We start from the raw sequence: 15,335 nt of genomic DNA, 5'->3' as shown, positions 1-15,335 counted from the left end.
CTGGAGAGAGGAACCTTTTGATATTGTTGTTCTCAGCATATAGCAGGGAGCTCTGGAAATGTGCTGAAATCCGTGGCCATTATCCCTGATCATCAGTTACGGCTGTGTGCTGGCTCTTCTGGGCAAACACCACAAATTACAGCTCTTCAGGTCAGCTTAATAAATGGCTCAGCACTTACACAACATCTCACCTTCAAAATGTAATCATCTGCAAATTGCAGAAATACTTCTTCAGTTAGTTCTTTTTCTGTTCTGGCATTGTGTTTGAGAAATCACAGTTACCTTTGTGATGAAGTTCTTGGTTTAGCTTATAAATATTATTTAATATTGGTGCAGGTACCATTACAAAGTGGGAAAAGGAGCCATCATTTAAAAGCAGGGGACAAAGAAATCAAGAAGAAACTCCAGCAGTCAAAAAGCTGTTGTGTATTGCATATTTTCTCTTACACTTGTAGACTCAAAAACCACCAGTGTTGAAAAAGACCTTGAAGATCATCGAGTCCAACTTGGTGTTGTCTGATTTGATGCTTCATACGGGGTGATTCTGATTTTCAGAATTGAGAAGAGGCAGAGCAGAACTCATATTTAGCCCCTTAGTTAATCACAGAGGCATGTGAACAGCAGTGAGAAGGGATTCTATAAAAATACAGGGTATTTTCTTAGAATCAGCTTCCCCTAATCCCTTCCAGTCGTCATGAGTCTGTCACTTTTTATGATTTGAGGACAGCATTTGGATGTAGAGAGAATGAGCACCCACCTGTGGGGAAGGGCTGTGTGGAACAGGGAAAGAAGAGGGAGTTAGAGCATTGTCTTAATGTGGAAGTGGGAAAACAAAGCAAGATGAATGTGGAAAACAGAATATTTTATTGTCAGCTTTTTGTCCAGTTCATGACAGTGCCAAATTTTCCTGGGTTTATTTTATTTCCCTTCTCCTTTCCCTTTCCCCTTCCCATTTTCCATAAAGGAGCAGTTTAACCTCAGCCAAATTTTCAACCTCCTAAGAAGAAACAAGGTCAATTTAAATAAACCTAAGTATATATATATATATATATTTATTTTTTATCCTGGCATGCTTGTCTCATAAAAAGTGAGCTTTTTTTTTTTTTTCCTTTGGCTTTTGTAGAAAACTAATCCAAAATGAAAAGTACATTAGTAGAGTAAAACTGAAATGTTGGTTGACCTCCAGGTAGTGGGCAAGAGCATGGTGTGGAGGTTGAGTGAGGTTTTTCATGTGCAAAAAACCACTGTATTTTGTAGTTCTCTGAGTTTGAAAAGAGAAAATTTCAAGTGATTTTAGCTTTGAGAATTTACAAAATGTAAATTTTTGTTCTCTTTGTATTGCATCATAAAAAGCAGCTATGTTGAAAATTCATTACAAAATAAATCTACTATATCCTTTTAAGATGTGTAACATTTGGCTTCTAAAATCTCCTCTGTGCATTGAAACTGGGCTTTTGTCTTAATCTAAGGAGTATTTTTCGAGTAATCCATAAAATAATTTTTTTGATAACTGATGACTGTATGGATGCAGGAAAGAAGTGCAGTTTCATGAAGTCTTTCATCTAAGACCTAATTGGGATAGAATCACCTGTACGTGAAATCAGAAAATTAACATGTGCTGGGCAAACATGTCTGTAAGCCAAAGCTGCCTCTGCAAATATTGGATTTCTTTCTAAAGGGGATCTTGCATCATTTGACATTTCTGAAAAACTGTCAGAGTTTTATGTGAAACATGTAGTGACATTTCCTGTGGCAAATGTATGTTATTTTACATTTATGGTAAACCCCATATGGGGGCATTTCTGCATGTATATGTATGAATGTATCTCAGTATATTTGAAATGAGAACTGCAAATCAGACTGCAGATTTGCAGACTGCAAACCTCTAATTTGGAGGTTTGTAGTCTGACCATGTTCACTTGAGATTTGAATATCTTTCAAGATATTCAAGCTTGATTGCTTGGCCTCACCTGAAAAATGTAGCTTAGAGCTAAGGCTTTTATCTGGGTAGCTGTCTTTGTATTAGGATTAAAACCTCCTACCACTTCCAAGATGTTTTGTATAGTAAAATGTGTATTTTAGAAGTTTCAAAGATTTTTTGACCAGTATTTTTAAAAGCTGGCATCATTTATAAAGTGGACGTTCAGCTGCAAACTGTGGGGCATGGCTTTAGGGGGGATCATGGTTAGGGGATGTTGCTTGAGCAATGACATGGATAGAGGATATTTCCAGCTCCATCTGGAGCTGGGGAGTGACCAAAGCTGTCTGCGACACTGAGGGAACCAAATCCTTCACCTTTTGGCCAAAGCCCTGGGCTTTGGACACTGGGAATGCCAAGCTGGAACCACAGGTACTGAGCCACAGGTGTGCTGGGACAAAGTGCATCTCTTCAAAAACCTCAGCAGAGAGTGTGATCCTCTGTCCCTTTTCTTTTTACACAGAATCTCAGAAGTGAAAAACAGATCTTCAGGCTGCACAAAGTAAAGAGCTTTGGGAAGAGTGTATTTGTCATTATGTTTAATTTGCACATACCTCACCAAAGAAAAGGCCAGGGGAGCCAGGCCGAGAACACAGCTGTACAGGCAGCTCAACTAATTGCCTCTCCATCCTCAACCTCATTTATCTTCATTTCTTCCCAATTATACCAAATTATCAATAGTCTCTGTTGCATCAGAGTCTTAATCCCCTTTATTCAGGCAGCATTAGATAGTGGCAGATGAATTCTTGGAGGGAGTCAGGGTAAACAGCCATGAAATGCCACCTCTGGCAGATGGCATTGCTCACAAGAAATGTGACAAAACATTTGGAATTTGTTACCCGGCATTGGTATGAGAAGGCAAGCTGTCAATATTTTTTTAAATGATAATCAAGGTGGTGCATACTTATACCACAAGCAGAAATGAATCCTGTCCAAAACCTCAAGCTTAGTTAAGTTCAGCTTGGCACTGTGCTATTCTGTTCTGTTGCAGAAGCCTCTCAATTTCTCTTCTTAAGAAACAGTTTCACTTTATCTGGCATCAATATCAACATTTTAATAATTTTTTTTCTGATGGTATTTGTTATTTATTGCTTTGTATAGCTCAGAAAGAAATTCTAGCTGGAAGAGGTAGAATATCCTTTACAGAATAACAAGTTTAGGAATGGCCTGTTTGGCATCGTTGGTCAGTTCTCTAGGGGTTGGATCCTGCTCCTTAGAGAAGCTAATGCTAAACTCCCACCGGTATTCCTGGAGGAGAATTATTCCAGAGGTGATGGGAATAACCAGTGGCTAAGCTTGCAGAATGAGAAAAATGTTCTGAAAAGCAAAGATGGATTGAATGTGTGAGATGGATCCAAGTGCTGTGGTAGGAACCTGTTCAGGTATTACTGTGAGCACAAATGTAAGGGGTTGTGAAAGGAAGCCCAGAGTTGGCTGCTCATGTAGTTCCAGGGTTTTTTTTGTGTGTTATTTTTAGGCTGGCATTAAGTGAAACACAGTAGATGTCCCTGCTGACCTTTTCTGTGAATTGGGTTTGCTCACGAGCTCTCGTGGTTTTGGCAGCTCTCTCAGTTTTTTGGAAGTCAGGAGTATTCCTGTGCAGTATTTAGTGCAAGGGATCAACTGTCAGATGGGAGAAATGGAATGAGTGTGTACCTGGCCTGAGGTCCCATCCTGACACGGCTTGGTGGGGCTGTGCAAGGGGCTGCAGCCACTGATCCTTTGTGGAAGCCAGGACTGTGGCTCTAAATCTCACTAGAGACCTTCTTCTGTATCAAAATGTGTTGGGCATCCCTCAGCAGCCTCTCCTTCTCTGCTAACATCTCCAATGAGTTTTGTGCAGGTGCTGGAAGTTTGGAAAACTGATTTTATTTAATTCTTTCAAGCCATACTTTGCATTATATAGAGTTCTCTTAGTATTAGGAGATCTTGGAAAGATTATTAATACATGATCCATTTATGTCACTGCAGATTAACTCAGCAGATTGCCATCTGTAACTTGAATTTTTCTTAATAATGATTACAAACAATTAGTAAATGATGAATTGTTGAAGCTCAAATAACCTGATTTTGTAGTTACCTGTCTGCCCTGGATGTCAAGATATTCTCAAAGCCTCTCAGACTCAAACTAAACTGTCTGCCGAGTTAGCCAGGGTAAAAATACTCAGTATTTTATCTCAGGGGTTCTTTCAGTAAGTTGTTAAAATGGGGAAATATTAAGTAATTTTAAAAAGGCGGAAAATTGTAAATTGTGGTGAGTGAGGGTATGGGTGATTATCATCACTGGAATACAAATCCTGGTTCCCTGCTTGCTGCTGGCTGCAGTAGTGGAGTTCAGAGGGATGTATGTTTTATCCTTTCTGGCAGGCAGCCCTGCAAACTGTATTCAAGATCTGAAAGTTAAGCTGTTTTATTTCTGGCTTGTGCATCATCAACAGTAATAAAAACATGACAGACCAGAATTTTGACCTTCTTTCTCTCTGTGAAATGAACGTGTTTCTGAAGGCAGGCTGTAGTCCTGCAGTAGAAAACAGGTTTTTTGTTGATGGTCCTTAACCAGAATAGATGCTGTGTTCTAGTACATCATTCTTATCTTTGTGTAGAAAAATAAAACAGTTGTCACACAGTTGTTACTAAAAATGTTAGCAATAAATGTACTTCATGCTCTATAGAAGAAACTGAATAGAGTTTTATAACTTAATATTTAATCCACTACAAGAGCTAGGAGCTGTCAGAGGAAGACAACAAATGCCAAGTTAACCCTCCCAAAACACAACTGCAAATAACACCAGGGGGTTTTACACAGTGCAGGCACAGGTATCTGACTCTGAGAGGTGCCTGTGAGTACCAGTGCATTTTAATGACAATTGTTGTAAGAGTTCATGTCCAAATTTCTGTAAATCTGATGTTTTATCTTGCTAAATGTAACTTTTACAGGGTGTGGTGGTTGTGGCTGTTGAACCACTGAGGTGTGTTTGGTGTTTTGGAGTCCAGCTGGAGGTGCTGAAGGTGATACTGAAGTTGAGTTGATGCAGCCAGTTTGTTCATCTGCACTGGTCTCAGAAAGCAGCAGAAAACACTTGGTTGTATTTCAGGAGCATTTGTGAGGATCCAGTTTGCAGGGATGAATGGCTCTGTCGGGCGTGAGAGAGGGAACAGGTTTCCTGCTGTTCAGAGCCTTGGACACCAGCACCTGGCTGTAATGGTGAGACCTTGTTTGGCCCCGGGAGGGAGAGTCACACCTGCCAAGGTACCTGGCACTGAGGAGACTTGGCTGGGGCTGAGCTTCAGCACCAGGCTCATCCATCAGCACGTGGGAACCTCGGAGCACGTTTCATTTACCACCTCCTTGTTTCTTTGTTCACTTTAAAGGAAGCAGTTGATGGTTTGGGAAGGGATGGTTATGTTCCTAGATAAATATTGCAACTCTGCTTTTATCGTCTCAGAAAGTATCTTCCTGAAATTAATCATTCTTAATTAAATTGGCATCAAATATTCTGACATATTCCCAGTTACCTTTAATGTCCTGTTTGCTGTGAAATAAACTTTGATTTTGCTGTCAGCAAGACTTTTCAAAAAGTTTAAAAATGATATTCAGATTTCAGATGCCTTCTTATTGTGTAATTATCAACAGATTACTTCACCTAAGTCCTGACAGACATATTTTTTAAGTATGACTGACTGATGGACAGATTGGGAATTGCTGAATTAATGGGCACATTTCAAAGCCTTGGCAGGGCTAAGCAGTAATTACATCTGCTGAACCACTTGATAAGTTTTTGGAAGTAGCCCAGTAAAGCCATCACTGGATTTCTTGAGTTTTAATATCTTACCCTACACACTTTCAGGGCTTTCTTGTAGGGTACACTCCAAAAGTTGATACACCTGAATACACACAGCCAGATAAATCCATGGATTAAAGCTTTAAATGCATTTCAGATCTGCCATTCAGATTTCTAGATGGGGGTAATGATTTTGGAGGCTGATTAAAAATCTTGTTCCCATTTTTAAAGTTGAGAATTTCATTTGGGAGTAATGAGAGGCCACAGAAAATGCCCACACTTGCGTGGCCTCTGTAAATAACATTATCTACTGCCAATGCAAGAATTTGAGATTAAATGGGTCAAAATCCTGACCCAGAGCAGTTTTATGGTTTTCTGACAGGAAAGTGACACTTGACCAGGAATGAGACCTGGGTGGTCTCTTCCTGACCTTCCTGCAGTGAGAGTCGCAGTTTTTGACCTAATCTTGTCTTCCTGGGACACTCAAAGGTTGATACCATGAAAATGTTGACAGTAGGCTGAAATGTTATTGCAGAAGATAGTCTGTGTAGGCTAAAAATGTGACCATTTTTTCCAATATGAGGGTGAGGTTGTGATATTGGTAAAAGAATCTGGAGACATGGGGATTAGGAGTGCTAGTAAGAAGCACTGCTGTGTTGTTTTGAGAGTCATGGGGTTCTGTATAATGCAAGAATTTTCAAAGGCCCTGTATGTGCTGGACACTCACAAGAAATTAGAGGTGAGAAATACTTTGGAATTACCAGTGCTGAAATAGCAATGCACGGAATACTTTTTTCTTCACAGCTGTTGTTGTGCTTAATATGCCCAACAGGATGAAAAATGTGTTTAAAAATAATTTGAGAATAAAATTGGCCAGTGAAGATGGTATTGCTTTTTACAATTGGAGTTCAATTTTTCAGGAATGTATCGCAAGGAGAAGTAAAATGACAGACATAGATTGAAACAGTGTGGTTGTGGAATTCGAAGGTAGCTCTGACAGAGAGGATTTCATTCAGCTCAACCAGACAGATTTAAGGCTGATAAAATGAATTTGAAACCAAATGAAAAGAAACTGTCACCGAATTGAACTGTGATTACTTTCTGGAGATCTTTCAATGCCTAAAACCAAGACACTGATTTAATCACTACAGATATGTCTTCACCAAAAAAAAACCCCAACAAACGAACAACAGATTTTGGGGTTTTGTTCTGAAGAACGGAAATGTACAGAGAGACTCACTGCTAGAAAACTTTTGGCTATAAGAGTTGCCCTAAACAATTCCTAAAGTTAATAATGGGTGGCTAGTAGCATTTTCAGAAAAACTGAAGCTGAGCTTTTCACTTACATTTTCTTCAAACAAATAAAACAAATTTAAACAGAGACACTTTATGATGGTAAATCACCTTCCAGTGGGGCTGTGAGGGTCTGTCACTGACAGCAGGTGATTGTATTGCTTGGGCTGATATTCCCTGTTTGTTCACTGTACATGTGATTTAACTCCTAAATTCACCTGATTTTTGCTTCTGCTTAGCTGAACATCAGTGTAATCCATGCACTGCTAAGTAACTTCTCTCAAATAACCTGTTCAGACTGGTGAATACCAGATTTCATGTATTACTCAGTAAATAACTGCCCAAATCCCCACAGGGTCCATCTTTCTGTGTGCCCTGGACACTGCAGACACTCAGGCCTTTCTTGAACCCCCCCTGTGCTTTCAGCTGCACCTCTGAAAGCAGAGCTTGCAGCACAGCTCTGCTGCTCTGAGCTGGGTGGGGGAGGCAGCCCAGACTTCTTTTCTTTCCCCCTTTCTCCAGGCTGTGGTCAGGAGCCCACGAGCTCTGTGCCCGCACCTGCCGAGCATCGGGAGCTCTGAGGCTGCAGGTCCTTTCTGTCTTTCCCTTTTCCCGTGCTGAGGACAGCCTGTTCTGGGACAAGATCGACCAGAATGCAAACAAGATAAGGGAAAATCACCTTTATCACCTTTCTGTCCTTCAGTTTTCTCTGTTGGAGGGAAGGTCATGTGGGTAGTGGGTAAGAGTGTCAAACGTAAAGCTTTTGGTAAAGTGTATAAATGATGTATTGGCATTTTGACAAATAACTTCTGGGTGCTCTAATAATATTCCTATGACACTCATGTATCAAGTTACTCATACTTTAAAATGAAATATTCTTTCTCGTATAAAAAAATAAAAAGTTTTATTTCCCCTCATATAAAAGAGGTAGGTCCCGTTGCTGTTTCCTGTTGTCTCATTTTTCTTAGGAGTGTATGTTTATTTTTTCCATATATTTTTCCCTTTATGTTTTATATACCTAAAAGAAATTACTTAAAATACATCTCTGTATGTACTGTAAGCTCATGATACAAAATACAGAATTGAAAAAAAAAAAAGATATCTTTGCCTTATGGATGGTGCCTGTTTGGACAAAAAAGGGTGATGAACAGAAATTTGAAAAATTGTGGTTAAACATGAATTTGAAGCATTAGGAAGGACTCAGTTTTTATGGATGTATTTGCTTTTAATTGTTATGGCAACAAAGCATTTGAAAATACACATTGGTATGTTGTGTATCAGATATGTATTTGCTGATCAAACATGCTGACAGCTGTGTTACCAAATAAGAAAATTGTATGCTCAAAAATAAATACCTTTTTTTAACGCTGCATGGCAATTAAAGGACTGAGTGTACCAGCACAGGTTTGCATGTCACATACTTGGTTTTTACTGTGAATCTGCTTCAGGCTTGCTGTAAATTTGTATATAATGTTTTTCTTACCCTATGGGCATAGATACTCCAGGGAAGAATGCAGGTTTTCTGTTAAAATGGTTATTTTTTTAGCTGTGTGGAGGGACTGTGGGTAGGATGGATCAAAGGTGTCTGTGGTGTAGGGCACAGGGGTAGGACCACGAGCCCTGACTGGTTTCCAGTTCAGTTTCCTCGCTGGTGTAACAGGAGCTTCCTAATTCTGCCCCTCAGCTTTCCCACCTGGAGCTGAGCACACTGCCCTTATAAAACACTTCACACCTGAGCAGTTCTAGCTAAGAACTGTTCTAATTATTATTTCATTTTTAAGAGGCTTCCTGCTACCTAGGAAATGCAGTCCAGATGGAGAGATGGAGCTGTTATCTGTGGGACACCGCAGGCTAAGGATGCATTTCATTTAATATCACTTTTATTATACATCGTACACTCAGCTGTATTTTTTTCTTTCTCTAAGGAGAAGTGATAGGGAACATAAGAATACAGGAATGGTCTGTAGAGATAAGTGTATTGCAATTTATTCTTGTGTTGCTGGCACTGAATACTGGAGCAGATTTACAAGTGGAATTTGCAGAGGGGAAAAGTTATTGTTGTCCCCATCTGTAAGGAGAACTGGTCCAGTGATTTGGACTGTGTGACATCATTTAAATTCAGTTTCCCCTTTCATTGCAGATTTCCTGGGTTTTCTTAAGCAAGTTGCTTTTCTTCACAGGGCAGTTCTCCATCTGTAAATTTGGAATAATGGAATTTTCCTCGAGAACGTGCAGCAGTTGTAGAGCTGGGCCCGAGAGCTGGGGAGGGCTCTGCCACTGCAGCCCCAGGGCCACGAGGCTCTGAAAGGCAAGAGAAACTTCCAGAATGAACTCAACGAGCTGAATTTAGACCATCTGTGCCTAGGGCTGCAACTACCCAGAGCAGAGGAACACAGGGAGAGGGAAACTTTTCGATGAAGGCTCAGTTTTTTTCTTTTCATTCAGAAATCCCAACAAACTGCCTTTGGCCCAATTTTTGTAGCCAGTGCCCCGATACGTGAAATTATAGCTACAAAATGTGTTTGTAAGGAAAAAATTCATGGAAAAGTATGTGTGTTTTCTGAGGAAAAATAGAGTGTAAATGTTAAATTTGTTGAAAAAGCATATGGAGAAAATTAAAACTCACTTGTTAAAATCAAATGCTCAACATTTCCTCCAAAAGTCCTTCATAAATCACACATTTAACTTCTGAAACACACCAAATAATAGCACCCCAGATTCACAATAGTCAAAAGTGAACAACTTCCACACTAAATAGCAGTCAAATGTTATTTGAAAGAGCTGATATACAGTATATTAAATAACAAAGATGCTGACACAGCCTCAACTGTAGTAGTTCTAATTACTGCACTATGCCATGCTACATTATATCACATGGCATAATTTAGTGTATCTTTCTTTGTCAGTGTATTACTCATCATTTTACAAATTACAACTCTTTTATAGGAAGGTAATTCATACTTGGACATAGTGCTAAAATGATGGAGTGTTTTCCTTTTTTCTCAATCACTGATCTTTCAAACTTTTGCATTTAGCAGTATTAATCATGTTTATTAGCCAAATGTTGTCATTAAGAATGGAATTTCTCTGTTACTTTCATATTCAATTAAAATGGTTTTTTGCTTGCTGCCTCTATCTGCTGCACTCCAGTAATCTGTTTATTTATTCTAATTGAGATCCTTGTTCATAAATTCAAAACAAAATCAATACTGCAGTTACATGTTTTTCTAACAATCTATAATCTAAGTGACAGCGTGGGGTGTACCTGAGAGGGGAGGGATCTTAAAATACCTTTTTAACTCTAGAAATGTTCAGTCTAACTTTTTTAGGTGTTCTGTTTTGTGGACCAGATGCATTTTGTAATTCAGTAACATGGTCTACTTAACCTGCTGTTTAAAAGGAATTTGTTATTCAAGTGTGTAATACTGAAAAAACTGCAGTCTGTAAAATTGCTGCAGAAGACCAGACAGAGATTCGAGACACCCAGTGCTCCGTTTTCCAGACTTTGTGCTTGTTGTAGACAGTAATTACTATGCATAATAGATATCTGGACTCCTAAGTTGAAATTGCTGAATATTGATGATTTCCAAGCACAGCCTGTGCCCAGCTCATTTAACCCACAAAGTGAAGGGTTTCACGTGGGGCATCCCCAGGGTCAGGCCCAGCAGTGGAGGGGGGGGCTGCTGGAGCTCAAAGATAACCAGGCTCGAGGATAAACTGTAATAAACTCTTCAGGGGTGAATTGCAGCTGGAACGTGGTGACACTGGAGGGAGGGAATGGCCAGGTGCCTCCAGGGGTGACAGTGCTGAGACCTGAGGAGTGGACTCAGATGAGTGTCTGGCAGGACTGGTGGCCTCATGTCCTGTGACAGCAGGAGATGGTGACTCAGCCTCTCAGATATTCCCGTTCTGATAATTCATTTAATCATGACTGATGATTTCATCCTCAGACATTTAGCTTTTCCCTTTTCCACAAACCAATATTTTGAAAGTAGGTGATGCTGAAAGTGTCTAAAAATATTTTTTTGCCCGATACTTGTTTATTAGTTTATTTTTTGAAAAATTCAGGTGCAGGTTCCAGGTGCCGTGCCTGTGCCAGGTGTTCAGCTGTGGTAAGGAGTGTTGGCTCATTGCTAACCAAGCAAAATATCTCTGAATAAAGGTGCATGCCGCTCATGGTTTGTTGTGCCCTGTTTTGCAGGTGGGAGTGAATCCTCCTGGGACAAAGACAAGCTGCAGTCTCCCATCACGACGGGATCCCAGCACAGCATTGGTCACCCCACGCTGTCGGGGCAGTCCAGCCTTGGGAGTGCACACCCGCTCAGCCCTCTCCAGCAGAACCACCTGCTCACCAACAGTACGTACTGGCATCCTGCGGGGAAAAAGGAGTGCCTGGAGCCCTGCTGGGAGCTGGGCTTGCCTTCCTTCCCAACCTCAGGGAGGGGGGAGATGATGTGGGATACGTGAGTGACAGGAGAGTCAGGCTTCCACTGCCAGCTGCACTTGTGTCTCATGTCCAAGCCACCCTCTGTTATCAGTCCAAGGCCAAGTGGCTATTCCTTCTTGGAATAGTCAGTCACTTATTACTGGGTTTGGGACTGTCAGTCTTTATTTGTCATTTCCATGGTATGCATTGAAAGGAAAAATTAAAAAAAATTAAAATTTAAGCTTAAAATTTTAGCTATGTGAGAAAATTCTCCAGATGGAAATGCTGACCCAGCATATAAAATACGAGAGCAAGGAATAACTGCAAAATGTCCACTTAAAAGGTCATGCACTGAACCCAGCTATCCAAAACAACTGGAATAAAATGAAACAGGTTGGATTTGGAACTTGGAGTTCCCCGAAAAGCCATCTCTTTTCTTTCCCTTAGGAAGGGAGCAGGTGGGAAGCCATCAGTTCCACATCTGTGCACCCAAAGAGGGAAGGAAGGGAAGGAAAAAGTATTCCAAGAAAGATTTGATTTGGGATTAACATTTTAAAAATTATTTAGGAGTAAAGTTATTCCTATAGTTGATGATGCATGAAGAATTAAAAGCTCATTATTTATAGACTCCTGTTGCTTGTTTAAGCTCTTTATCCTCCAAGTTCTGAAGGTTGATTTTTGGTTTTAGTTTTAGTGGATGAGTGATATTTCAGGCTCCTTACACAATTTTTGGAGTAGGCAGTTCATTGCTGCCTCTGTCAGGCCCCAGACCTGAGCAAATCAGAGCTATTGAAATGACTCCTACAAAATGAGCCTGCTTTGTTTGTGGGAAGGTGTGGACCTGAGCATTTTGGATTAAGTGCCAGTAGTTACAAATCACCAGGTCATAGAACTCAAATTCTCTGTCGTTTGTCCTTTCAGTTTATATTCTTGCATAATTCAATACCTGGATTTCTTTTACGCACAGACATAGTGTGTTTTTTGCCCTTAAGGATATTTTCCAGTGGATTTTGTGGTAGGTGAATGTCTATAGGCTGTAAAAGGGTTTACTGGATGTCACACATTATACCCAATGATTTGCAAGTGCAGGATATATTTTCCTCATAGTCCTCTGAAATGTTTGACGGATTGTGTCTTAAAACTGGTGATGTGCTGTTAAATTCTGTTTGTAGTTTGCATTTAGTTTGCATGTCAATTGGACTTTAAGTAGACATACAACTCAATGTGGCCAGATGGTGTCTGGGAGTTTTGGAACTCTATAGAGGATGAGGAAAGATTATTGGGCTGTTAAGGGAGATCTGCAGGGGAACAAAGGCTTGTGGATGCAGGCTCTGGAGGGGATTGTCAGAGGGGTTTGAAGTGAAGGGAGATGTATGTGGGCATTGCTTATTGCCTATCATAATTAATATTGGCGTGGATCATCATATAAAATAGAGAGTGAGTCATTAGACATCACAGTTGTTGATCATGATTAGCTCATGTTAAACAGGACTAGTGTGGGAGCTGGGAATATTGCAATTCTGCCTTTCCTGGTGGGCACCGCGGTGTTTTTATATCACTGGAGTCAAATTCTGTAGGAATAACATAAGATATGTCAGTCAGTGGTATTTTTTGTTGTTAGTTCTGTCATACACCAAAAACTGGCCTTCTGGTGGTTGGCCTTCTCCTTTAAAGTAGTCAGGATAAACCCAAAAGTTGAAAACTTTTTAGCAATAAACATTCTCAATGGTTTGTGGTAATGACTAGGTATATATGTTTGTGTTATTTAATATTTGCACCTGAATTTTTTAATGAGGATTTCTAATCTAAATGTCATTTAGAAAAATTATAAGACAATTTTGTCTGGTGGAGTGGGTCCTGATTTTTGGGGTTTTTTTCTGAAAAATTAAGTTTGGATACCTGATAGTAGCTATCTCCAAGTGGTCCCTCTAAAGAACTCTTGAATGCACAATAACCTGAACAATTTTTTCAGTGAATTGGTGTCTTGGTCTTTCTTTTCAGTGCAGTCATTACTAAATACAAGAAGTAATACACATGCTGAAATGGATATTAATGAAGTATGAGAATCTAATTCTTGCTAGCAGTAACTTCACCTTTTTGGCAATGTCAAGATCTGCAAGTTGATCCAAATAAATTTCATACCTTTTTAAATTGGTTTATATCCATAGCAGAAGACAATTTAAAGTGACATTTTGAAAATTAAAACCTCTGGCAACAATTTTAACCTCTCATTACGTGTTGCAGTTCACAGACCTTCTGTACAATCACTCAGTGGTGTCTGTAGTCCCAGCCACAGCCTCCTGGATTCGAGAAACAGAGTATAAGAATTTAGTGTGACATTGCTGAAAAGTGGTAATGGGAAGAAGTCTTGGTAGGATTGTATGATCAGATAAAGTTATTAATAAATATTCATCTGATATGTTGGAAAACATGCAAATTATATGCATGTGTTTGTTTGTGTGTTTTTTTCTTCTTTATTTCTCTTACCTAAAGAGATCACTGATTGGTGCAGTTTTATATTTATTTTCCATCACTCCCCAGCTGTGTGTTCCTCTCCCCAGCACAAACCAGCCTTTCCTGGGCTGCACAGACAGTTATCCCCTGTGGAACCCCCGAATTGATGAGATTTGCTGCTGTTGGGCTTGAGTGGTGGATGTTGCAGTGGGATGTGACAGCCTTCAGGGTGTCCCAGTGACATGGTGGATGGTGGATGTTGCAATGGGATGTGGTTCCTCAGGGTGTCCCAGGGACATGGTGGATGTCGTGGGCCCTCAGAGTGTCCTAGGGACATGGTGGATGGTGGATGTTGCAATGGGATATGGGCCCTCAGGGTGCCTGTGTGGCATGGTGGATGGTGTGGTCCCTCAGAGTGTCCCAGTGATGTGGTGGATGGTTTGGGCCCTTTAGGGTGTCCCAGTGATGTGGTGGATGGTTTGGGCCCTCAGAGTGTCCCAGTGACATGGTGGATGGTTTGGGCCCTCAGAGTGTCCCAGTGACATGGTGGATGGTAGATGTTGCAATGGGATGTGGTCCCTCATGGTGTTCCAGTGACATGGTGGATGGTGTGGTCTCTCAGAGTGTCCTAGGGACATGGTGGATGGTTGATGTTGTAGTGGGATGTGGTCCCTCAGAGTGTCCCAGGTACATGGTGGATGTTATGGTCCCTCATGGTGTTCCAGTGACATGGTGGATGGTGTGGTCCCTCAGAGTGTCCCACTGACATGGTGGATGGTGTGGGCCCTCAGAGTGTCCCACTGACATGGTGGATGGTGTGGTCCCTCAGAGTGTCCCAGTAACATGGTGGATGGTGTGGTCCCTCATGGTGTTCCAGTGACATGGTGGATGGTGTGGTCTCTCAGAGTGTCCTAGGGACATGGTGGATGTTATGGTCCCTCAGAGTGTCCCAGTAACATGGTGGATGGTGTGGTCCCTCATGGTGTTCCAGTGACATGGTGGATGGTGTGGTCCCTTATGGTGTTCCAGTGACAGGGTGGATGTTGTGGTCCCTCAGGGTGCCCGAGTGACGTGTCTGTGCTCTCCGCAGGGATAGACCTGCCCTTCATGATGATGCCGCACCCCCTGCTCCCCGTCAGCCTCCCCCCAGCCTCGGTGGCCATGGCCATGAACCAGATGAACCATCTCAACACCATCGCCAACATGGCCGCGGCGGCGCAGATGCACAGCCCCCTCTCCAGGGCAGGGGCCTCCGTCATCAAGGTAAGGCTTCCTCGTGGCATGCAGAGATCTGCAGTGGTTCTCTCGGGACGAGGAGAATGAGGCACTGAGTTCACACTGCTCCCGCTCACCTGGGCTGCTCCCAGCACTGAGCAATACCCACCACTGCAGCCAGGGAGTT

General features: G+C 41.3%; 1 protein-coding gene across 2 annotated transcripts in view; it reads left to right on the top strand.

Moving 5' to 3' along the window:
* The window catches only part of DACH2 (dachshund family transcription factor 2), a 245,462-nt gene that overhangs the window by 173,913 nt on the left and 56,214 nt on the right, over positions 1-15,335 (top strand). For both annotated transcript variants that reach the window (XM_038123229.1, XM_038123227.1), the window contains exons 4-5: positions 11,255-11,410; positions 15,024-15,196. In XM_038123229.1, coding sequence (XP_037979157.1) covers positions 11,255-11,410; positions 15,024-15,196 — 329 coding nt within the window. The remainder of the gene's footprint in view (positions 1-11,254; positions 11,411-15,023; positions 15,197-15,335) is intronic.

This window comes from Motacilla alba, chromosome 4A (assembly GCF_015832195.1).
Source record: "Motacilla alba alba isolate MOTALB_02 chromosome 4A, Motacilla_alba_V1.0_pri, whole genome shotgun sequence".
NCBI lineage: Eukaryota > Metazoa > Chordata > Aves > Passeriformes > Motacillidae > Motacilla > Motacilla alba.
The sequence above is the reverse complement of the archived record's forward strand: the minus strand, read 5'-3'. Positions and strand labels throughout refer to the sequence as shown.